The 25518-nt window shown below is 43.6% G+C and overlaps 1 protein-coding gene across 5 annotated transcripts in view; it reads left to right on the top strand.

Moving 5' to 3' along the window:
• Positions 1–25518, top strand: part of LOC132870996 (gastrula zinc finger protein XlCGF26.1-like) — a 106352-nt gene that overhangs the window by 39011 nt on the left and 41823 nt on the right. For 2 of the 5 annotated variants that reach the window (XM_060905107.1, XM_060905106.1), the window contains one exon: positions 4977–5248. The exons of 2 other annotated variants lie outside the window; for them this stretch is intronic. In XM_060905107.1, coding sequence (XP_060761090.1) covers positions 5060–5248 — 189 coding nt within the window. In that variant the 5' untranslated portion in view covers positions 4977–5059. Of the gene's footprint in view, positions 1–4976; positions 5249–25518 lie in introns of those variants that run through there. One more of the 5 variants, XM_060905110.1, reaches the window with a different exon arrangement.

The following is a 25518-nucleotide window of genomic DNA, read 5'->3' as shown; positions in this document are numbered from 1 at the left end:
AGAAAATTCCTTTTGCAACCTCCGTGAGTTGGGCCAGTGTGAGAGGTGGTCTCCACAAGGGACCGGAGCGGTTTGAGTCGTTATTTTTGTTTTTACCTCTGGCCCCAGCTCCACCTTCTCCGGAGCTGCCAATGCAACAGGGACCTCCTTGTTCCAACGTTTTAACAAGTTGAGGTGGTATATTTGCAGTGCCCCGCCCCTGTCCGCTTGCCTCACCTCCTAGTCGATGTCCCTGACTCGCTGTGTGACCTCAAAGGGCCCTTGCCACTTGGTAATTTGGAGCTCGATGTGGGTAATAACACAAGTACCTTGTCTCCCGGTATGAACTCTGTAAGGTGCGTGCCCCTGTCGTACAGCCGGACATGATGTTCTTGTGCCTGCCGTAAATTCCCTTGAGTTAAGTATGTGGAGTTTTGTGCGCAGGTCGAGAACATATTGAATTTCGTTTTTATTAGGTGAAGGTCCCTCCTCCCAATTTTCTTGCAGCACGTCCAAAATGCCATGTGGCTTATGCCCATATAATAATTCAAATGGTGAAAATCCCGTGGAGGCTTGTGGGACCTCTCATACTGCAAATAACAGTGGCTCGAGCCATTTATCCCAATTATGTGCATCTTCACTTACAAATTTCCGAATTAAGTATCTGGTTGAATTGTTCCACTAAGCCATTTGTTTGTGGGTGATAGATGCTGGTGCAGATAGATTTAATTCCCAATAACCCATACAGTTCGTATAGTGTGCGTGACACAAATGTAGTGCCTCGGTCAGTCAGGATTTCTTTCAGAATCCAGACTCAGGAGATAACATGGAGGAGCGCCTCTGCAATACTGCATGCTAAAATATTGCAGAGAGGCACCATTGATGCATGACGCAGAGTCTCGTCTCGTGACTTCTCTAATGAGAAATCCTCGAGGGAATCCCAGAGAGATGGAGGAGGAGCAAGCTGCTCCTCACTCCTCTTATCGCCCTGATGTGGTGCTGAAGTAGATGGCTCTGTGACTGCTTCCCCAGTCAATGCCACACCAGGATCTCCCCGTGATATACTATCGCAGGACCCACCCTTTACTATGTGTTCCATTAAGCCTTTGAATCTCTACTAATCAGTTCCCAAAATCAGCGAGTGGGTGAGACGAGGATTAACCGCCACCTTACACTATATGCTTTTTCTCCTCTAAATTGAATGTGGATAGACACTAATGAGTAGTTGTAAATATCCCTGTGCGCACAGAACCTTCACCACTTGCCCAATGCCTCACATTGCATCAACCTTTGTTTGATTGAGGTCTGATTACTGCCGGAATCCACCAACGCGTGATTTGTACTGTATCCCCTTGAACACTTACCGGTATACGATACGCTCAGGCCTGGTGGTCTCTGGCGTGTCGGGGATTCGGACCACAGCTCCCACCTCCATTGCGGAGCACTGACTCTGGAGATGTCTGGGCCCCCCGCAGTGCCAGCACACTAGCCCAGGCTTCCCCTCTGCACCGGCATTATGGGCATCACTCATGTCGGGGGGGACCGACATGGAAAGGGAAGATGGGCCCCTGCCTCCACCTCCTCATTGGGGGAAGGGGAGAGTAGGGGTGGGCGATATGTATCGTCTGCGATGTCATCGTGAATGTTGTTTTGACGATGTGTAATTTTGCATTATCGAGTTTTTTTTTTTTAAATTAAGCCGCCAAAAATCAATACAGAGCGGAGCAGACCCGGCGCCAGACACGGACTGATGGACGGGCCTTGAATTGCTTTGGGGGGGGGGCACACATTTTATACGCCAAGCCAGGGCAATACAACTGTTTCTAGCAACCCAGGAGAGCAGCACAGACGTGACGAGTTAAATATTCTAAGAAACCTATAAAGCAACCAAAACAACTTTCCAAAATGTATCAAACATTGCTCAGCATATTAAAAGTTTTTTTTTTTTTTTTGCTCCGCTGGCCTCACAACGCACAAAGCTGATTTCGGGTATCTACCGGAAGATGTCGTGATATGATCCCGTCCAGCAATAAAATGTGATTGGTTGAGACAGCTGCTCATTTCCCCAGATACCATCTGAAGAAAAAATGCGTTTGTTCGGTTGGTTCATTCCATGTCATTAACCCATTGGTTCCCAAGAAATATTAGTCCACGTTTATAGCAATGATCCAGAAATTATTACTAGTGTTTCTGTACTCACAGATAATAATGAATGAACCGATCAGCCGATTTCGAATAGTTTCAATACATTTTAAATTGAGCACATTTTTCTTTATTATTGTTATACTGAAAAACTTTGACTTGTAGGTTTTTTTTGTTTTTTTTTTGAGGGGAAAAAAAAAAACAAAGAAGAAGAAGCTGTGACGGGCTCCTATCAGGCCAAGTACGCACTCGCCGGCCACTTTCAGGCATCTTTTTCGGATTAGTAAGACCAGACCCTCTGAACATGAATGGGGAGATATCAATACTGGACTCTGTGAAAACTAACGGTCGCGAAGAGCATATGATTGAAATCGCCATGAAAAGTTGATTATACTTGAGTGTTAGGTTGGTTCTCATGACTCAGAAAAAGCTTTAAAATCCACTTTTCTTGTGGATTATTTTGACACTGCGCAGGCGCAGTACTTCTATAACGGCAGGAGAGGGACAGCGGAGCACGAAGCTGCAAGATGATTGGAAAGCTGTTGGTTCAGATCGACATATGATTGGTTGTTGGCAGCGGAACAGGCGGGATATTTGCAGACCCGTACTGCCGTCAGAGACGGTTGATTAGAATGTTTGCTGCCGTTACGAACTGTCAATTGAATTATTCATTTTTATGAATTTAAAGTTGTTTAAGAAAATAAATATGGCTTTTCCTTAAATACTTGTCACTGCAATGATTCTTTTAGTCATTGTAATTATTGTAATCTTTAAGCAAGTTTTTTTTTTAAATACAATATTGTCAAAATATCGTTATCGTTAAAATCCTAAAAAATATCGAGATATTATTTATTGCCCATATCGCCCACCCCGAGGGGAGAGAGAAAAAGGGAAGAGGTGACGCATCCGCCTGCTGTCAGAACTGCCTGCAGATGGTCCTTCGCCAGCTCGATGGCTTGATCCAGCGACGCCGGGTGATGACACTGGACCCACTCCGCCATTCCTTTCGGAAGTTGCACAATGAACTGTTCCAGTGTCACCAGGTTGATAATCCCCTCGGCGTCGCGGTCATCTGCCCTCTACCACCACCGGCAGACATCCTGGAGCTGTTGGTCAAATGCAAATGGCCGGCCGACCTCCTCCCATGTCAGTGTCGGGAAGCACTGGCAATGTTCGGGGGAGCGGCCAACATACTGCAGGATGGCTCACTTCAGGTCGGCTTATACGAGTAGGCTGTTGGCAGCAAGCTGTGCCTCTCTAATCAGTAGCAGAAGTAGGCACGCCATGCGCTACTTGACGGGCCACCCTCACGCTTTGACCGCTTTCTCAAAGAGTGCTATAAAGGCTTCGAGATTGTTGTGAGGGTGATGTAGGGAGGGTCTGCTGTGGTGGTGGTCGAGGACCCCACCGATGCGAGCAAGTGCCAGAACGCCTGGCGATCTTCCTACTGGGCCAGCATCAAGACTTTGAAGCATTCTTGCTTCTTCCGTAGAGTGATCACTGCTTGATGCTGGTTCTGCTGGACAGTAGCAAGGGCATGGATGAGATTTTTGAATGGCAGGGATTCCATGTGGTGGTTCCTTTCCGTACGCCTGGGCTTCAGCACCACTGTAACAAGTCCCTGATATTGGTGGAGTACAGAAGCACAGCAGGCTGGAGATATTCTCTCACACTTGTTTTGGCTTTTCAGCTTCACACTCGCAGTCGTGTTCTGGTCCAGGGAGCCCTCTTCTCTTTGCTCTTCCCCTCCTTTTCTATCCTCCATCATCACTGCAACGCACGGGCGCGCACACAACATTATTTGACAATAGGTATGTTGAGTTTGCCACTTACCTTCCCCAGCCTCGCCCTCCATTCACAAACTGACACTTGGCCACACCCCCGCTGCCATACTCCTCTTTTCCAAATGCAGCCCATGCTGTCACAGGATAGCAAAACACACCTGGAGGAAAGTGCTATGTGCTCTCTTCCCCACATGCATGAGCTCGTAGAAGACCCCAACCGGCTGTGATTTAATAGGGGCCAAAGAGTATGCCCTTCAGCATGACCCTGGAATCGGATGTTCAATAAGCACATATGGGTGTGAGAGACAGGAGTCCAAATATTTGTATATGGATTTAGGGGCATCAGTGGCGCAACTCCAGGGTCTTGGATTCAATTCTAAGCTCGGGTTGCTGTCTGTGTGAAGTTTTGCAAGTTCTCACTCATGCTGACGGGAGTTCCTCTGGGTCCACTGGTTTCTTCTTCAGCAAATAGGTTATGCTTAAATTGCCACTAAGTGATTTTTTTTTTTTTTAATTAAATACGAATCCGAGATGTATGGCATTGGGGAAAAATGCCTAGATCTAGAAATGCCAGAATTTTCAGCAAGCTCAAATAGAGAGGTGCGTTGGGCTATTTATTTACTTATTTACTGTGTGGGCAGTTCATTTTGTTTGTACCTGCATGTGATTTCAGAACAAATTTGGGATATTCTGTTTCCCAGAGGATAAGCAAACAAGTAACCGAATTTAAAATGAGCATGAGCCTGACCAGGCAAGTCCTAAGAATACTGCAAATACATCATACAGTACCACAGTCATGTTAATGAACATTTGTTTTATTTTGCCCTGCAAGGTTCATACCTGACCACTTGTTTACTCCCACAAGGAAGTAAAAAAATTCGTACTCGTGTACCTTGTTGTCCTGTGTGATCTCAGTCCTGATGGACACCTCTCATCTCAACTGTTCAGTAAACCTTACTGGCAAGCTTTTTTTGAATAATCTTTATACAGTACTAACATACTGTATATGGTCTTAGATATACACACACATTTGGGCCTCATTTCTTCCTGTTGTGTTTTCTCTACTCCCAGACTGCGAAGTTTGCAAATCCTTCTTCCTCAACAAATGTGAGATTCATGGACCGCCCCTCTTCATCCCAGATACTCTTATTCCCATGGGAGTCCCTGACCGAGCCAGACAAACTCTTCCTCCTGGGTTAGAAATCCGGAAGTCCAGTATCCCTGATGCAGGCCTGGGAGTGTTTAATAAGGGGGGTACTGTTCCAGTAGGTGCACATTTCGGACCCTACCAGGGAGAGTTGGTAAACAGAGAGGAAACCAGGAACAGTGGAGACTCCTTGGTTGTGAGTTTGTCATCAATTTATTATAAAGATTGTATATTTTTAAGTAAGAAAATATGATGACTAGATGAAGGTATCTCCAATTAATATCAGTTTCTTCTGGTCAGTGATGTGTGGAGTAGTGGTGTAAATCACAATGCGATCCTACATCAGTTTTTTTTTTGCCAGTGTGTTGGAAATTCACCTGTTAATAATAGAATTACTAGTGACACCTGAATAATGGTCAAGCAAATATTTCTTTATTGTATAATTCATCCCTCTGGGGTTGAGAGCTCCATCGGCAAAGCTTGACAGGTTTAGAATGAACAGATCTTGTATTTAGATAAATATCTTTGAATTTTTTTTTCGTGCAAGCATGACAAACATATTGACAAACTTTATAAGTATAAAGGAGAAAAGTGGCAAACTTAGATCATCAAAAAAACCCTCGTGGCTCACCTTCAGGAAATCCACATGGACAGCTGGCACTGTGAACAGATCATCCTCCCACCCGACAAGCTACCAACACCTTTCCTTGGACATCAGCCCTCCCAAGTGGAGTGAGGTGGTAACAACTGTACATCGGTCAAGAGCTGCATTGTCCCCTGGGCCCAACAGAGTACCATACAGGCTTTACAAGAATGTTCCAGATGTTTTACAGTTCCTGTGGAGACTGATGAGGGTGGTTGTGGCAGAAACAATCAATACCCACAGCCTGGTGAAGGGCAGGGGGTGTCCTAATTCCAAAGCAAAAGGATTCTGCTATCATCAACCAGTTTTGCCACATCACTCTTTTGAACATTTGAAGGGAAGGTTTTCTTCAGCATTTTGGCTCACAGGCTGACAGCCTACCTCGAGAGGAACTACTACTATATTGACATGTCTAAGACAGGGATCCCAGGCTTCTCTGGGTGTTTGGAGCATGCAAACATGATCTGGCATCAAATCCAAGCCGCCAAAAAAGATGGAAGAGACCTCCATGTTGTGTTCCTGGACCTTGTCACTGCCTTTGGCTTAGTTCCTCACAATCTCCTTTGGTCTGCTTTCAGTTACTTCAGTGTCCCAGAGCCCATCACAGCCCTAGTCAAATCCTATTTCCAGGACATACAGCTTTGCCTTACAACTGATGAATTCACTACAGCATGGCAGTGTCTGGAAATTGGCCTCATGGCAGGATGCACCATCTCCTTGCTCGCTTTCACCATGGCCATGGAGGTCATCATTCGGGCCTTTCGGTGAGTGGTAAGAGGAGAGCAGCTCAAACTTGGTCTCTGACTCCCTCCTATCAGGGCATACATGGATGATATGACCATACTTACAACAAGCAAGCCCTGCACTAGGTGACTACTGAAGAAGCTCCAAGAGAACATCGAGTGGGCTAGAATGAAAATAAATCCAAGCAAGTCCAGGAGCATATCACTTGTCAGAGGGAAGCTGTTCGAGCAATGCTTTTACATTGGTGAGGAGCCCATACCAACGGTGGCTGAGAAACCTGTTAAGAGTCTTGGACGCTGGTACGACGCAACCCTCAAAAATGTAGACCAAGCAGACCAGATTAGGTAGGATACCATCAGTGGCCTGGAGAGCATCGACAGGTCCTTCCTACTGGGCAGGTTGAAGCTCTGGTGCTTTCAGTTCTGTCTCCTCCCCTGGCTGTTGTGGCCCTTGACCATCTATGAGATCCCACTCTCCAAGGTTGAGAAACTGGAGAGGCTGGTTAGTTCATTTGCAAAAAAATGGCTTGGTCTCCCCAGGCGCATTACCAGCACAGGCCTGTATGGGAAAGGTATTCTTGAACTTCCAGTATCCACTCTAACAGAGGAATACAAGTGCTCCAAAGTTAGGCTGGAAATGACAGACAGAATCCCACGATCCTTATGTTGCCTGAACAGCTCCCATTCTGGAAACTGGAAGAAAGTGGACCCCTTCACTAGCTACGCAGCAGGCAAAGTCATCCCTTAAGCATCAGGACATCATTGGTCATGTGCAGCAAGGGAGAAGAGGCCTTGAGCTTGGAGAAAGCAATATATCCTGGCACAAAGCAACACCATCACAGCACCAAGGTCTTGTAGTTGAGGAGGTATGCCACCGAGAACAAGCAATGAGGTGCGCAAAGGCTGCTTATCAATCAAAGCAAGGGCAGTGGATGTGATGGGAAGGGTTGAGAAAAGAAAATTCTCTTGGAGGGATCTGTGGAACATGGAAGCACATCAAAGCAGCTTCGTCATACGAGCCACCTATGATGTCCTGTCCTCTCCAATCAACCTCAACCAGTGGTACGGAGAAGACCATACATGCCCCCTCTGTCAGTCTCCGGCCAACCTGAAGCACATCCTGGTGTGCTGCAAAATAAGTCTGAAACAAGGCTGTTACACCTGGTGACACGACCAGGTGCTGAAGTGCCTTGTATCGATGCTGGAGACCAGGCAGACATCCATCAGTGCCCTACCTCCTCCTTCATCAGCCTATCGCTCATCTGCGATTAAAATTTTTCAGTGCAGGAGCGAAATATGACGAAGCCCATACATCCAAGCCACACATCGGTCAGCTAGGTGAAGCGCGAGACTGGAAGCTATCGGTGGACTTGAACCAGCGGGTCTGCTTCCCAGCTGAGATCGGCGCAACAAATCTCAGACCAGACCTTGTGCTTTAGTCCTCCTCACTTCGCTCCATTTACATAACAGAGCTGACCGTGCCCTGGGAGGATGCTGCAGAGGAGGCATATGAGCGCAAAAGCTTGAAGTATGCCGAGCTGGCAGCTGACGCTGAGCAACATGGCTGGAAGGCTAGGGTTTGCCCAGTTGAGGTCGGCTGCAGAGGTTTTGTTGGCAAGTCAACCACCAGGCTGCTTAAGGGCATGGGAGTCAGAGGTCAAGCCCAACGGCAAGCCATCAAAGCCCTTTCCAGTGCCGCCGAACAGGCCAGTCGGCGGCTTTGGGTTAAGAAGAGAGACATCACTTGTACCCCCAAATAACAGCCGCTCCATTAGGGTGAATAGTGGGAGTTAAAGCAGAGGGGGGCACACCTGGGATGCCAGATTTCGCCGTTGAGCCCTCTGGAGGTTTTGTGGGCCTATCATCGAAATACCTAAGAAAGAAGGTGCCCACCTGATGACCCCAATTAAGCTTTATTCCTCTATATTCCACCCAAATACCATTAGGGCACCCACCTGGAGAACCTCAGTTTGCACGTCCCTCCCCACCAGTGTTAGCTCAAGTAGGTGCACTCTGCAAGGGATTGTACCAACTAGTCCTAAAATAGAACTACACTTTCCTATGTTCCCACTACCAAAGAATATTAGTTTTTTCAATTACCTAAATTAGATGAAATAATAAAACTTGTCACCTTACTCAATCACGTCGGAGTCTGAGTGCTGTGCTCCCACTTACGCATTCTTACATCCCCGATTCCAAAAAAGTTGGGACAAAGTACAAATTGTAAATAAAAACCAGGGCTTTGAACCGGAATTTTTTTCCTATTGGTTCGTTCCGAACAGAAACGGAATTTTAACGTTTCCGGTTTTGGGTTCCACCATTAAATAGACGTTCCCGAACCGGTTAGAACAAAAAAATTTCGTTCCCGGAACGGTTAATTACGTTCCCTGTCAGCTGTTTAACAAATGGCTATAAAATTATGTCTCTGTCTCATCCAGCTTAAGCCAAATGTAGGCTAATTCTATTACAACCTTCATTAAATAAGACAAGAAATAATTCAAAACAATTATTATTTCAAATGTTGGCGATTTGGATTCTCAGTATGTCTTCCCATCTACACAAACAGAAAAAGTGCCAAAAATGAAAGAGAATTCGTTTAGTGTGTTACCAAAGGCTAGTCAGGCCCTATAGAGGGCTACCGCATGACGTCACCGCGCCGTGAGATTTTGTTAGGCGCCATATTGGAAGTACACATCTATGCAAATACATACATTCATAAACTACACCTGAAATGTAGCCAGGGCCGGTTCTGCCCTAATCTGGACCCGGGTGCAACATCGCGCAACCCCCCCCCCCCCCCCCCCCCCCCCCCAAAAAAAAAACAGTCTAAATCAGGACAACCATCACATAACTATAACTATAAACATTTTATATCAACTATTTTAACTAAATGGGCTATAATAAATAAGCCTGCAGGCAGCCACGGCGGGCTGCCTCAGAAAAGTAACCATTTGTCCTACCTTAAAACTCGTTTTGCATTTTCTGCCTCCTTTTTTGTATTTTCGACCCTCCGTTTATTTTCTTTCCTTTTCTGAAAACCTGATTTGTGTCCAGACATTTTGTTCTGCTACCAACGAACTAACTCGTCAGGTCTCGTCTCTCGAGCCTGCGATGATTCCCGTGGGAAGGGCAACAACTGATACATTTTTACAAACAACCAATAGGGAGGTTGCAACGTTCAGGCTCTTCTTTGCTCAGACACTCTAATGCACTTACTCACTAGTAGTTCACCTTCCCGCTCTCTCCATTCAATCAGCGAACGTCACACAGGAAGTGAATCCCAGCGGGTCATAGAAACTTGCGCAGGAGAAGAATGACTATTTGTAGGCTACATAAACTTTGAGGAACGAAATAAAAACCGGTATTAACCGGTTACCATTATTTTTAATAAGCGTTTCTGTTCCGGAACATAAAAAATAATAAAGTTTCTGGTTTCGTTTCTGTTCCATGTGAAATAGAAAAAGTTCCCGGTTTTCGTTTTCGTTCCTTGAACCGGTTCAAAGCCCTGATAAAAACGGAATGCAATAATTTACAAATCTCAAAAACTGATATTGTATTCACAATAGAACATAGACAACATATCAAATGTCAAAAGTGAATCATTTTGAAATTTTATGCCAAATATTGGTTCATTTGAAATTTCATGACAGCAACACATCTCAAAACAGTTGGGACAGGGGCAATAAGAAGCTGGAAAAGTTAAAGGTACAAAAAAGGAACAGCTAGAATCTGGAAGCATCTCTGTGCCTAAGGGTCCAGGCCGGAAAACCATACTGGGTGCCCGTGATCTTCGGGCCCTTAAGGACAATTTATGCTGACAACCCAGTCCTCGCAGATGGCGTCTGCGTAGCCCCCCCCCCCCCCCCCTTCGCAGACGCTCTGCGTGCACCTCCCAAAAATTGTGACCACCGCAGAAGCCTCGCAGACAGCGTCGCAGACAAGAGGGCTCTGATTGGTCCACTCTACATCCGCTGTACACGCACTTCCGCTTCCCTACTTTGCCGGTTTGTTTTGTTTTCACTACCACCATTTTTAAAAACACGAGCGAAGATGGAGCAGCACGAAGAGCGGTTGACCGAGGAAGTACATACACCTATACGACTCCAGTTCTAGTCATTATAAGTAACCAGAGGTTAAACACTCCACAAACCACACCCACCAACTACTCCTAGCGATTTCGCGACTTCGCGCCCCCTTGCGTTGTGGCGGTGAATAACATCGCGCACGCCTATTACTCCCCGCTCAACGATAAATTACAACTGTCTGCGAAAAGCTATCTGCGAAAGCCTTGTCGCAAGAGCATGCAGAGGCCCTTAGACAGCACTGCATCACATACAGGCATGCTTCTGTATTGGAAATCACAAAATGGGCTCAGGAATATTTCCAGAGAACATTATCTGTGAACACAATTTACCGTGACATCCGCCGTTGCCAGCTAAAACTCTATAGTTCAAAGAAGAAGCCATATCTAAACATGATCCAGAAGCGCAGACGTCTTCTCTGGGCCAAGGCTCATTTAAAATGGACTGTGGCAAAGTGGAAAACTGTTCTGTGGTCAGACGAATCAAAATTTGAAGTTCCTTATGGAAATCAGGGACGCCGTGTCATTCGGACTAAAGAGGAGAAGGACGACCCGAGTTGTTATCAGCGCTCAGTTCAGAAGCTTGCATCTCTGATGGTATGGGGTTGCATTAGTGCGTGTGGCATGGGCAGCTTACACATCTGGAAAGACACATCAATGCTGAAAGGTATATCCAGGTTCTAGAGCAACATATGTTTCCATCCAGACGACGTCTCTTTCAGGGAAGACTTTGCATTTTCCAACATGACAATGCCAAACCACATACTGCATCAATTACAGCATCGTGGCTGTGTAGAAGGAGGGTCTGGGTACTGAACTGGCCAGCCTGCAGTCCAGATCTTTCACCCATAGAAAACATTTGGCGCATCATAAAACGGAAGATACGACAAAAAAGACCTAAGACAGTTGAGCAACTAGAATCCTACATTAGACAAGAATGGGTTAACATTCCTATCCCTAAACTTGAGCAACTTGTCTCCTCAGTCCCCAGACGTTTACAGACTGTTGTAAAGAGAAAAGGGGATGTCTCACAGTGGTAAACATGGCCTTGTCCCAACTTTTTTGAGATGTGTTGTTGTCATGAAATTTAAAGTCACCTAATTTTCTCTTTAAATGATGCATTTTCTCAGTTTAAACATTTGATATGTCATCTATGTTCTATTCTGAATAAAATATGGAATTTTGAAACTTCATCATTGCATTCCGTTTTTATTTACAATTTGTACTTTGTCCCAACTTTTTTGGAATCGGGGTTGTATATATCCAGGAGGACTAGCTTCATTTAATGCTATATATTCATTTGGCTTCATCCATGTTTCAGTTAAACAAAGTACATTAAACTCCTGATCAGTAATGAGTTCATTAACTATTAGTGCTTTAGATGCAAGAGATGAGCAATTCCAGCGTTATGGACGTGACACTTGAACTCAAAATGGCAACAAATGACCCAGTGCATGTTTTATTGTCTCCCAGTATTTAAACAGGTGTTGCATATTTTAAGGCTGTACCATACTGGAGAAGTGATAGAACAAGAACAATTCCCATAGTACATCTAGGGCATGCCAGAAAATGCCAATAAAAGATGCGTTATGGATGTGACAGAAAAAGTATCACTTTTCTTGGGTGACTACATTTTTATCAAACTCTGTGAAATTGTAAACCTAATGTCGAAATGGAGATATCCATTTGATAGAGGTGTCCACGGTGAATATTAAAAAAATCTTTGTTTAAAATATTTTGTATTTCATGCAGAGTTTCGGAAGGAAATGTCAGTGTTATGGATGTGACGAAATTCCGTTATGGATGTGACGCGTCTGAAATAGACATGGCATATGTTTAGAAAATAAGCAATTTAACCACCATAACCCTTTGAAAAACTCTCTAAATATCAGCTAAAACTATCAAAGTTCTTAAATAATATTTAGGATGGCTATTGTTTTGTGGATTTTAGCATACATTTCTGTGGCTTGTGGCAATAATATAGAATTGTACATGATCAAAGTTATTAGTGTCATTAGCTAAAGTAGTGAAGGCGAAGGGAACAATTCTTGTGACAAATTGGTTCAACTTATTCACATCTGTAAAATACAGGCCTAGGTGATATCTCTGGGAGTGGTTTTGATGTATTACATGTTGCTTTATTTTTGCATGGTGAGGTTGACATTTACATGGAATTGCCCAGATCTAATATTTAATAGCCCCACCTTGAGATCAAAGGTGCTGGCAGCGGCTGTACAGTCAGCATGATCTAATTTTTTTTTTTATTGATTAAGTCAGTGTTTCCCAACCCTTCTTGAGCCACGGCACATATTTTACATTTGAAAAATCCCACGGCACACCACCAAACAAAAAATGTCACAAAAAGTGTGTATATATAGTGAAATATGATCATCTAGTCTCAATTTACTTACTCGGTGTGAAACCTGGGCCTGTTTAGTTGCACACAAAGCTGATGTACTCACAGGAATTGAAGAAAGATACACACGAAGATCTTCCTTAACAGCTATGAGTCACTCTCCTTTTTTTAGTTTTTATAGCAGTCATGCTTGAAAAGCCCAGCACGCATAGATAGGTTGTGGAAAATCACCTTTTTTGCTTTCTTCTGACCTCTACTCATATTCGGGCCTTCATCTGGGTCAGAATTTTCTCTAGGACCCAGTTTGGATTGTGTATTTTTTCTTTTCAAATATTTATCCATCACTGTCACCACTGTCACACGCGAAGCATTACTAATTCTATTGTTTGAATGGCAACAGGTAGATCTCGTCTCATCTCTAGCCGCTTTATCCTGTTCGACAGGGTCTCAGGCAAGCTGGAGCCTATCCCAGCTGACTACGGGTGAAAGGCGGGGTACACACTGGACAAGTCGCCAGGTCATCACAGGGTTGACACATAGACACAGACAACCATTCACACTCTCATTCACACCTATAGTAAATTTAGAGTCACCAGCAATAGGTAGATACACAGGTTAATTAGCTACCTGCTGCCATCTACTGGAAGAGTATTTAATTGTTCTGCCTGTCACTATACGTTGCTGGCATAGACGAACGAAGACAAATTATTTGCAGTAAATAAATAATAATTTTCGGCCCAATTATTAAGTGAAATTGTCTAATTTCCCACGGTACACCTGATGATCTCTCATGGCACACTAATGTGCCCTGGCACAGTGGCTGAGAATCGCTGGATTAGGTTACTGGAACAAATTCTCTGAATATTTCTACCTTTTTGTTTATCTCGGGGAACAGACACAATCTCGATGTAGTGAACCCTGAGTGATGACTCTGCAGCTAGCAGACAGTCAGTTTAGCCTGTTCGTCTGCTCCCTGGCCTTGGCTCTGGATTGTCAGAAATTAACTAGGCCTGTTCTGAGACTATGACCTATGCTGCAGGAAATGAGAGCAGCACCTTCCCGAGTTGGCTGGATACCGTCCCGCCCTAACAGGCCAGCAAAGTGCCCTTAAAATTAGCCCAGTTATCTATAAATCCCACACTGTTTTCAGAGCACCACCTGGACAACCAGCAGTTCAGCAACCATAACCTCCTGTGAGCTACATCGCCATGCCGCATTGGGAGGGGCCAGAGCATACTACAGCATTGGACATCACCTTTGCTAATTTAAACATCTCTACAAAGTTACTCTTAGTAACCTTAGACTGACGAAGGTGTATATCATTAGCTCCTGCATGGATAACTATCTTTGAGAACCTATGCTTGCCTAGGACCCTGAGATTACCTGCTATGTCCGGTGCCCTGGCTCCTGGTATACACCTGACTTCATTTTATTTTTCTTCTTTATAAGATAAGTTAGCTTTTAAAACAAAATGCCAGGGGGCAAAAAATCCAGGAGCTCCTGCAGAAAATGCACAGAACTAGAACAGAGGATTTCTATCCTGGAATCAAAGATTGATGCCCTGCCAAAGACGGACGAATTAAGAGCGATATCTCACAAAAGGAGTACAGAAACAGTGGCTGAGAATGCAGAGATTGCACCCCGACAGGCCGATGGCATTGCAGATCGAGTGGATGAATTCATCGATCTAACAAGGCAAAATATGAGTACAGAAAACTGGCACACGATGGGTGGCAGGCCCAAAAATAAAAACAGAAGAGTAATTACCTCAACACCAGTTCGTTCTGCTACTATGCAACCCATGCTCCACATCCATGCTATTAGAAATAGAGCCAGGTCTCCAAACTACAATAGGATTTATAATCCTATGGAAAATCCACAGCCCATAAGGCTTCAGAACCAATTTGAATGCCTCGGATGTGGAAGCGGCATTTTCAGGCGTACAAGCACATCATAGAAAGAGATCGCACCACAACCGAAGAGCTGTGGGAAGAGGCAAAAAGCAGCTCGTAACACCACCCGATCCCACAACCCTTGTTCTTGGTGATTCCACTGTAAGGCATTTAAAAGGACATGGGATGATTATTTGCTGCCTTCCAAATGCATCCATCTCTGACACCAAAGACAGCATTTTGAAACTCATGTCCGAGCATAAATCTATCAAACGTATTGTTGTTCATGTGGGAGCAAATGATGTTTTCAGAGAACAGCTGTTTGTCCAAGATGATTTCAGAAAACTTTTTTCTGATTTCTATAAGACTGGAATACAATCTTTTATCAGTGGCCCACTCCCTGCAAGGGGAAGCTTTGCATTTACTAGACTCTTCAGTCTTAACACCTGGCTTGGAAAAACTTGTTTTTTATTTGGTATGAACTTTATAGACAATTTTAACCTTTTCTGGAGTCGCAGAGAATTCTTCAAGCCAAATAGCACTGAACTCAGCCGGATTGGGACCAAAGTTTTAGCTGACCTCTATAGCCTCGCTATCCAACATGCATTTTTCTCTCAGCCAACATTGAGCAAAACAGCTGATAAGATATCACAGACTGACCCAGTTACAAATATAAACAATACCTCTGCAAAGTCAAAACAATCATCCATGCAAGTACAGCATGGATGCTTCACCAAGGACACACAGCCATCTGGGGCAGACTGCCAAGAACCATCTGGGGCAGACTGCCAAGGACATCAACAATCACATGGAGAATGTGAGCATGCGATTCCATCATGCGATTCCATCCAGATTGAGGACCTGACCAAAGACAATCATGCCAAGGCTGCATCATCCACATCTCAACCCCATGCAAGTATCACAGAGACTGTCAGGGAGACAGTCACCACAGAGACAGTCATGGAGACACTCACAAAGACCTCACCAAAGTCCCAATCTCAGTCTCGCTCTTCTGACTTTGTTTTACCATCTCCGTCTCCCCCCTGCATGGATTTCCCTGAAAGTATGCAGAGACTGCTGCCAATGGCTGCACTCTCTTTTTCCAGCCCAAATCATTCGCGACAAGCAGTGTACCCAGTTCATCAAAAATCAACCAACAGACTGAATTGTATTCGCCCAGGACTTTCAGCTGGCTACCAATCTTTTTCACCATCTAAAAAATACATGACACCTCCAATCCTTCCCCCTCCCAACCTCATGGAATATACAGAGAGTCTTGTATGATGTGCTGTGGGTCCCTGCATTGGGTGTAGTTTTGAAAACAAGCTGGGACCCAGTATGCCTATGCCATTCTCTATTCCTGTGTTGATAAGAAATAGAAAACATAGAGTATATTTAACCCAGGGGGTAAACCAGTCTAGTCTCCTTCCTGTTTCAAAACAACATCAGAGTGCCCAAGCGGATATCTAGACTTTCTGTAAAGCTAGCTCTTCTGAACGTTAGTTCACTTTCAAACAAGTAATTTTTAATTAATGATCTTATCTGCAAACACGATCTTGATTTTTTGCTTCTAACTGAAACATGGCTGGATCAAGCAAAGAGTGCTACCACCCTTATTGAAGCAGCTCCCCCAAATTTTAATTTCATGAGTGCTACCCGACAGGGGAAAGGTGGAGGGATCGCAAATATATTCAAAGCCTCTTTTCAATGTAAACAGTCCTCACTTGGTGATTTTACATCCTTTGAACACTTATGTGCACTTGTTACATGCTCTAACATATTGTCATTAACTATTTACAGGCCTCTGTAAGAGTTTGGTGAACTGTTGTCAGTCATTTGCTTAGAGTTTGACTGTCTTATTATATCTGGGGATTTTAACTTGCATGTAGATAATCCTGAAAACATTTATGCCAGAGAACTACTTGCACTTATTGGCAACTTGAACCTAGTACAACATGTACAGGGGCTGACCCACTCTCGTGGTCATACCCTTGACCTCGTCATCACAAAGGGTCTTACTGTTTCTACTACTGTTGTTGACCTGGCCTTATCTGATCATTTCTGTGTTTTCTCTGATGTTTCTATGTCTCCTCACATTCAGAACAGCTCAACAACTATGGGTAGGAGAGTCATAAACGACAACACGTGTTCTCTTTGAGCAAGCTCTCTATCGGATCTCAACCAAAATGTCAGACTCTGTAGATGATTTACTGGAAATTTTTAATTTAAATATGACCCAAATATTGCTCCATTCAAAATCAAAAGAGTCAATGACAAGCAGAAAGCACCATGGAAGCAATACCCAGCTGTTAAATTGCTAAAGAGAGAATGTAGAAAGACTGAAAGAAAATGGCGCAAATCTAAACTTCACATCCATTATCAAATCCATAAAGAGATGCTTTGTAAATATAATTATGAAATTCATAAAGCAAGACAGTCTTTCTTCTCCAACATCATCAACAGGAATATGAACAATGCCCGTGTGCTATTTTCAACAGTAGAGAAGCTAACTAATCCCCCACCACAATTAGTACCTGAACTTCTCTCAGTTAATAAATGCAATGAGTTTGCATCCTTCTTCAAAGGTAAAATTGATAAAATACGGCAGAATATTGCTCATAATATGTCTCAGTTGCAAATAATTGAAAAGCTGCAATCACAAGTGACACAGACAGACAATTTCAACACACTGTCAGAATTTTGTTTGATTGATTACGAGACTCTTGAAAAAACTGTACAAAATCTCAGTTCTTCAACATCTGAATTGGACATTCTGCCCACCAAATTTAAGTCTGTTCTTCACCTCATAATTACAGATGTGCTTCAGATCATAAATACATCCCTAGAGACTGGCATTGTTCCTGTGTCCCTGAAAAAAGCCGTTGTAAAGCCCCTACTTAAAAAGAATAATCTGGATGCTTCAGTATTAAACAACTACAGGCCAATATCAAATCTACCATTCATCGGGAAAATCCTTGAAAAAATTGTCTTCAATCAATTAACTGCCTTCTTGATATCAAACAGCTGTTTTGATAACTTTCAGTCAGGATTTCGTGCCAATCATAGCACTGAAACAGCACTGATTAAAGTTATAAATGACATGCGTCTTAATACTGATGCAGGCAAAACATCAGTCCTGGTGTTACTGGAACTCAGTGCAGCTTTTGATACTGTTGATCACAACATGCTGCTATATCGACTTGAACACTGGGTTGGGTTGACTGGCAAAGTTATCAATTGGTTAAAATCATACCTAAAAGATAGAAGCTTCTTTGTTACCATGAGAAATTGTACCTCAACATCAATGTCCTTGACCTGTGGTGTCCCCCAGGGGTCGATCCTTGGACCATTACTATTCAACCTTTATATGCTCCCACTTGGACAAATTATCAAGAACAACTCAATTTTGTATCACTGCTATGCAGATGACACCCAAATTTATTTTGCTCTATCACCTAATGATTATGCCCCCCTTGAATATGTCTACCAGTGTATCGACCAAATCAACAACTGGATGTCTCAAAATTTTCTTCAGCTGAACACAGATAAAACAGAAGTAATTCTGTTTGGGGAAAAAAGATGAAAGACTCAGGATTACCACTATTCTTGACACAAAAGGGATTAAAACAAAAGATATGGTTAAAAATCTTGGTGTTTTCATTGACAGCGAGCTAAACTTTGACAGTCACATGAAAGCAATCACTAAATCGGTATTTTATCACCTAAAAAACATTTCCAAACTAAGAGGACTTATGTCAAAAAATGATCTGGAAAAACTTAAACATGCCTTCATCTCAAGTAGGGTTGACTACTGCAATGGCCTTTTCACAGGCCTGCCAAAAAAGACCATCAAACGACTTCAGGTGATTCAAAATGCAGCGGCTGGGGTTCTCACACGAGCAAAAAGAACAGAGCACATTACTCCAATTCTAAGGTCCCTTCACTGGCTTCCAGTAAGCTACAGAATTGACTTTAAAGCATTGCTGCTGGTGTACAAATCTCTAAATGGTACAGGGCCCAATTACCTCTCTGATATGTTGCAACGGCCTAACCCAATCAGATCAACCAGATCGCAGCAGCAAAATTTACTGGTAAAACCTGTTGTTAAAACAAAGTGTGGTGAAGCAGCTTTTCGCTACTATGCAGTACAGCTATGGAACCAACTGCCAGAGGACATTAAAAATGCTCCTGCTGTTGGCAGCTTCAAATCTAGGTTAATGACCAAGCTGTTTTCAGATACTTTCTGCTAACTGATTAATATGTCATCTTTACATGTTTTAAACTTTACTTAACTTTTACAGTCTCTGCATGTCTTAAACTTTACTTAACTTTTATTCTATTTTATTCTGCTGTTTTTCTACTTCATTTTATTTTTTTCTACTATTGTGTTTTTTTTTCTCTCTTCTTCCCCATTTATTTTATGTAATTTTATTTTCTATTGTTTACTGTTTTGCTTTTACTTCTATAAAGCACATTGAACTGCCACTGTGTATGAAATGTGCTATATAAATAAACTTGCCTTGACTAAAGCTGCTGGTGCCCCGAAAGGCTGAGCTAATTTCATGTGCCGTATGATAGTCCCCTATAACCAGAGCTCTTTCAGATTTCTCAGCGGGTGCATCACTAAGGAGAGCAAACCTATTCGACCCGTGACTCGGAGAGGAGTGGTGCTCCCATGGGCGAGCCTCAGCGGTAGCTTTGGCTCTACGCTTATGCCGCCGAGTCGTCACCCATTCGCCCCACTGTAAGGGCTCTAATGCCGGAGTTGGGGGATTACTAACTTCACCTAGGGCATCCAGACTTTCCCCTGCAGAAACTACACTGTGCTCATGCTCACTGGCCTTCTCTAAAGCCTGGACACATGCTTCTAACACTATAATCTTCTCCGTCAGAGAGCTAACTAATCTGCACTTATCACAAATGAAGCTATCATGAGCGACGGAGGAAAAATGACTAAACATCCTGCACTCAGCACACTGAACAGGCTGAAGGTGTGCCATGATGAAAGGATTCACGTACCTTAATTGAAGATCTGTTGATATTAAAGCAGATCCGATGTGGATGGCCTCCACTTGTGATCTTTACACAGGAGGAGAAAAAAGAAAGCTTCTGGTCTCGGCATTCTTCTGAAAAAAGAGATAGAAAAAAACAGTAAAAGGAAAGTGGGAAGTACAAAAAGGAAAGCGACAGTACAATAAAAATGAAGAGGATACTGGAAAATTATTTGTAGAAAAATATTTTTAAAAAAAAGATTAGTAATTAATGCCAACACTCGCGGAAAAAAAAGACTCGTCGCAAACAATTCGGGAACCAGGAAGTGCGTAGCACAGAATGCACAAGCGCAACCCAATTGCCAATCACTCTCAAACGTGATTTAACAGTAAGTATCAATATATGAATTATGGAGTACAGATAGCTCTGTAACGAGATGTCCTTGGGGTTGTTGAGACATGGAGGGCCAGGAATACCATCTAGCCCAGAGTCCAGGTCAGAGTCCTCTGAGAGTCAGTACTTTTGGCTTTTGCAACATTCTGTTCCCAAAAGCTGATGTCGGGAAAAATTTCTTTACACAAAGGTAGTTTCCTTGCTTTTGTAGTTATTTTTACTGTTCTTGCATGTCGGGACTCTTTGGGGGGGAAAGTATGTTCCAACATGTAGCTAATGCTAGGCCACAAATCTACACCGCCACTCCAGTTGTTTCAAGGAATTTTGTATGGATCATAACCGCTAATAAACTCTAATTTCCATATATATCAATCCTCTTCTTTCTGACCAAGATTATCCAAGTAATCTGGTAGTAGATCTTTTTAGCTGTAGTTTTCTTCGGACAACAGCAACAGATGCCAGACGTCTTCACTTGGCTTTAGTATGTGAACAGTATATAAACAAACTTCGCTTGTCCCCCAGGTATAGGGTAGCAACGGTTGCTAATGTAAATGTGACATCAGTGCAAGGGGGGACATCTATAGACTGAAAAACAGCTTCTACCCATCAACATGCTCCTAGGATATGTCGCACAGTCACGGTCACCTACTTTTACATTTTAAGTTGAGAGGGATTTCTTTCACAGCTTCCCTAACTTGCAAAAGAACAGGCAGATGTTCCACTGACAGTATTGATTTAAAAAAAAAAAAGACGGAGTTATACAGTGTTTCCCTCAGGATTTTGTGAAACTATGGTCAGTGGCCCTTGCTCTGGGGGCATGCTCCCCTGAGAGAGAATTTTTTTATTTTAAAGTTAAATGTATCAAACTTGCGCACTTTGAGAGCAAAATTAAGAGGTTAGCTCTATGAAGAACTTCTCATCTCATTATCTCTAGTCGCTTTATCCTTCTACAGGGTCGCAGGCAAGCTGGAGCCTATCCCAGCTGACTACGGGCGAAAGGCGGGGTTCACCCTGGACAAGTCGCCAGGTCATCACAGGGCTGACACACAGACACAGACAACCATTCACACTCACATTCACACCTACGGTCAATTTAGAGTCACCAGTTAACCTAACCTACATGTCTTTGGACTGTGGGGGAAACCGGAGCACCCGGAGGAAACCCACGCGGACACGGGGAGAACATGCAAACTCCACACAGAAAGGCCCTCGCCGGCCCCGGGGCTCGAACCCAGGACCTTCTTGCTGTGAGGCGACAGCGATAACCACTACACCACCGTGCCGCCTCTATGAAGAACTTGCTCAAAACAATTTTGTGCTTTTAGTAATTTAAGCGTCAACACACTGGTTGTATCGGTATGAATGGTGATGCCACAGCAAAAAGATCACACCTACAATGCATGGTTAAGGAGTTCAACTCTTTAAAAAAAAAAAGACTTAGAGCATACATTTCAGCCCTCAAAGAAATGAAGCAGAAGTGGTTACCTGTGTTCAAATGGGGTTTTTTTTGTTTTGTTTTTAAGAAAATATAAAATATTAAATAGAGAACATGCAGAATAACTTCATTTTAGCCAAATATAGACCTATTTTGAGCTCTGGTTAGAGCATGTGCTTGTATTTTGAATAACTAATGCATGCTACCGGATGTGTTAGCAGCTTTTCTGACTCAAACAAGCTAAAACTCTACAAATTCAACACCGCACCATTTTAAAGCAAGGAGACGATAGTTGGACACGCTAATGTTAACATTCCCTAACTAAGCTAAAGTTTGATGAATGCTAATTGTCAATGCTAACTTCTGCATTGACATTATCTGTTTGCTGTCTTAAATTGATAACCATAGTATTGTTTGGACTAGTGGATGACTGTAGTAGATACTGTAAAGTTAATGTTATCAGGCTCAAATCAAATGGTGTTGTGTTTTCAAATTGCTTCGGCCACCATGGTTGAGGTACTCATGGAAAGCACTGTAATGAGTGTTGCCTCAAGTTTTTAATAAATTATACAATTGCCTGTCTGATTTATCTATCTGTTTAATAATTGACAGTCTGCTGTAGGGCAATCTGGGTCAAATCTTGCGAATGACCTTATAGCCCATCATAATGTGTGTGACATTCTTCATAATCGATAACCAACTTTAATTTGGTGTGCCTTGACGTTCTGGTTTGACCTTCCATGTGCTTTCAGCCCCAACAAGCTTGAAAATCTCTGGTACATATTAGTTATGGTTGGGCAAGTTACAGCAGTTTTAAATGAACATGCAGCCGAGTCCATCTCTAAAGTCCTTCCCACACCATGCAGTCAGGCACATTGGGCGGCACTGATCTTCGTTTCCGTAGCCCTCGGCCTCTCGCCTATACAGCTAGGGTTACAGTGGGGGCTAGTCCTCTGGTAACCGTGAGCGGTAACAGCCTAGTCTATAGCTATGTTTTAATGCCCATCTTAAGCTCTTCATTCTGGTCCTCGAAAATAGCATTGCAGGCCAATTGCTGGGGGGGTCATCTGGCAGTTACCCCTGCTGCAACAGCCACTCTTAAAGGGGAACTGAAGTCATTTTTAAACTTGCTTTATTTCTTAATTATCGTGTCTATTCAATTACATTTTTGGTTTTATTAACCTTATATCATGACTTGTATTGGCATATTATATTACACTTATCAGACTTTTTGATTTTTAGCCATGTTGAATGTAGTTTGTATCGTCCACGGCAGGCGTCGCTTATCCGCGCGATCTTCACGAGACTTGTGCGAGACTTCAAACGTGAAGTGTCAGTGCCGCCATTTTGAAAACTGTTTATACAGCGGCCAGATCGCCATATCATTCCAATTTAGATTAATTTTGAGATTTGCCAGTTTCATCAGTGGTGAAGTGTCAGTCCTGCGTGCTGTGGCGTGCGCACCTGAAGGTGCGCTTCGGGCTGCGCCCACGCCGAGTGGACTCCAGCACGCGTGCCGTGAACAAGGTGCACCTGAGCTCAATTAAGGAAGTATGTGTTTGCCTATTTAAGGACTGTGCTGATGCATTTGCATCGTGAAGTATTACGATACGCATGTATGCATTACTGAGTCTTTCTACCCATTATTTTAATTTCCTGTTTCTCGTTCATGTCCTCGCTTAGCCTTTGATGTACTGTGTGTGCCTTGACCGACAGCCTGCTGTTTTGGATTGTTTGCCTGTGTATATATTGTCTCACTGTGTGTGTGTGTGTGTGTGTGTGTGTGTGTGTAAAATATTTTTAAAAAAATTTTCGAAGCATTCTCTCCACCAATCCCTTCTAGACCCCAACCTTGCCAATCGTACTCAGGTTGAAAAGTCTTTCAAAGAACACAAAGCAAACCTGGTTTGAGAGACATGAAAAACAGGTGGTGGTGTAACATCTCTGCCAAAGTTCAAAGTGCATATGCCCAACATGACTCAAAGCAACTTCATGGTCTTTTCCGTCAGGTCTTCGGTCCGACATCATCCACTGTTGTTCCTGTCAAATCAGAAGATGGCTTAACCATAATCAAAGGCTCTGAGGGACTCATGGGCCGTTGGACAGAGCACTTCAGCAATTTATTCTTCAATCCATCAGTTGTTGATGAAACAGCTATTGACAACTTACCACAGAAAGACATGATTCAGGAGTTGGATGCGATTCCCACATGGGAAGAGACTGACCTTGCCATCAAACAAATAAATTCGGGTAAAGCGCCTGGCTTAGATGGGATTCCAGTAGAATTGTTACAAAGAGGAGGTGAAAAAGTTAAATCAATTGTATACAGCTTGAGCTAGAAAAGTTGGGAAGGTACACCGATATCTAAAGATGGGATTGATGATGTTCTAGTATTACTGTTTAAAGGTAAAGGCTCTAAGTCAGTCTGTGATAATTATTGTGGCATCATGCTTCTAGAAGCAGTTGGAAAAGTGTTGTCCATATGTGCCAGCTGGGGCGTGGCCAAGCAGCAGTCTGTGAATGGAGGGTGAATTCACGGCACGCTGCACACCACTGACGGACATCCCCGCGAATTCCCGGTTCTATTGGCCTGGGATTCGCGGGGATGTCCGTCGGTGGTGTGCGGCGTGCCGTGAATGCCAATTAGTAAATCCCGCGGCCACTCCAAAAGTGCCGTTGCACCCTCTTCCTCTAATCGAGACCCCGTTTGAGCGAATTGGGATGGATCTCATCGGGCCATTAGATCGGTCAGCACGGGGATATCGCTTTATTTTATTTCTGGTGGACTACGCAACGCGATATCCGGAGGCAGTGCCTCTCCGCAGTATCTCGGCACGCAGTGTTGCGGAAGCGCTCTTCCGCGTTATCTCCCGGGTTTCGGCACCACTGTAGTATGTTGAGCGGGTGGGTGGAGCACAGAAGTACGACAGGCCAGAACTGAGTTTCACAAAACTCCTTTATTTGCAGCTTTTCAGCTTTTTTTTAACAAACTCCCAGTCACACAGACACGCACACACCCATCAGTCGTCTGGTTGGGGAGCGAGACTCTTCTCTCCTCTCCCCCTCCCTTTATACTCCATCCCTGCAAAAAAAACACACACACACACACATTAACATCAGGTGTAATGACCTAACCACTTACCTTCCCCAACCCCACCCTCCATTCACAGACTGCTGCTTGGCCACGCCCCCGCTGCCACACCAGACGACTTTGAAACAGAATGACAGATCATGTGTGTCCAGTCATGATAAGAGTCATAGTCTGGTTTTCGTTCGGGAAGAGGAACAATGGAAGTGGTGATCTCTGCCAGACAACTGCAGGAGAAGTGTATCGAGCAGCATGTTCCCTTGTATCAAGTCTTTGTGGACTTAACTAAGGCTTTTGACACCGTGAACCACGAGTCCTTGTGAAAGATTCTCGGAAAGCTCTGATACCCTCCTGTTTTTGTCAACATGGTAAAAGGGCTGCATTGCAATGTGAAAGCATGTGTTCCCTTCAACGGATCACTTTCAGATAAAATTGCAGTTGATAATGGCGTAAAACAGAGTGATATCCTAGCACCAACCCGATTCTCCATCTATTTCACTGTTGTACTTGTATATGCATTTTCGGTGACTGCAATATCGGCATAAGTATCCATTTCAGGACCACTGGAAAAGTCTTCAATCTCGGAGGATTTAACACAAGATCCAAGACCATCCATGCACTAATCCGTGAGTTGTTGTATGCTGATGACGCAGTTTTCATTACAAACTCTGAGAAAGACATGCAGACTGTTATGGGCAGGTTTTCTGGAGCAGCCACTGCATTTGGTCTTACCATCAGTTTGAAAAAGACCAAGGTTATGTTCACTCCGCCACCTGGTATACCATACAATGAACCTAACATCACAGTAAATGGCACCAGATTGAGTGTTGTAGATATGTTTGT

The sequence above is a fragment of the Neoarius graeffei genome, chromosome 22 (assembly GCF_027579695.1).
Source record: "Neoarius graeffei isolate fNeoGra1 chromosome 22, fNeoGra1.pri, whole genome shotgun sequence".
Classification (NCBI taxonomy): domain Eukaryota; kingdom Metazoa; phylum Chordata; class Actinopteri; order Siluriformes; family Ariidae; genus Neoarius; species Neoarius graeffei.
This window is presented reverse-complemented; position numbering and strand designations above follow the sequence as displayed.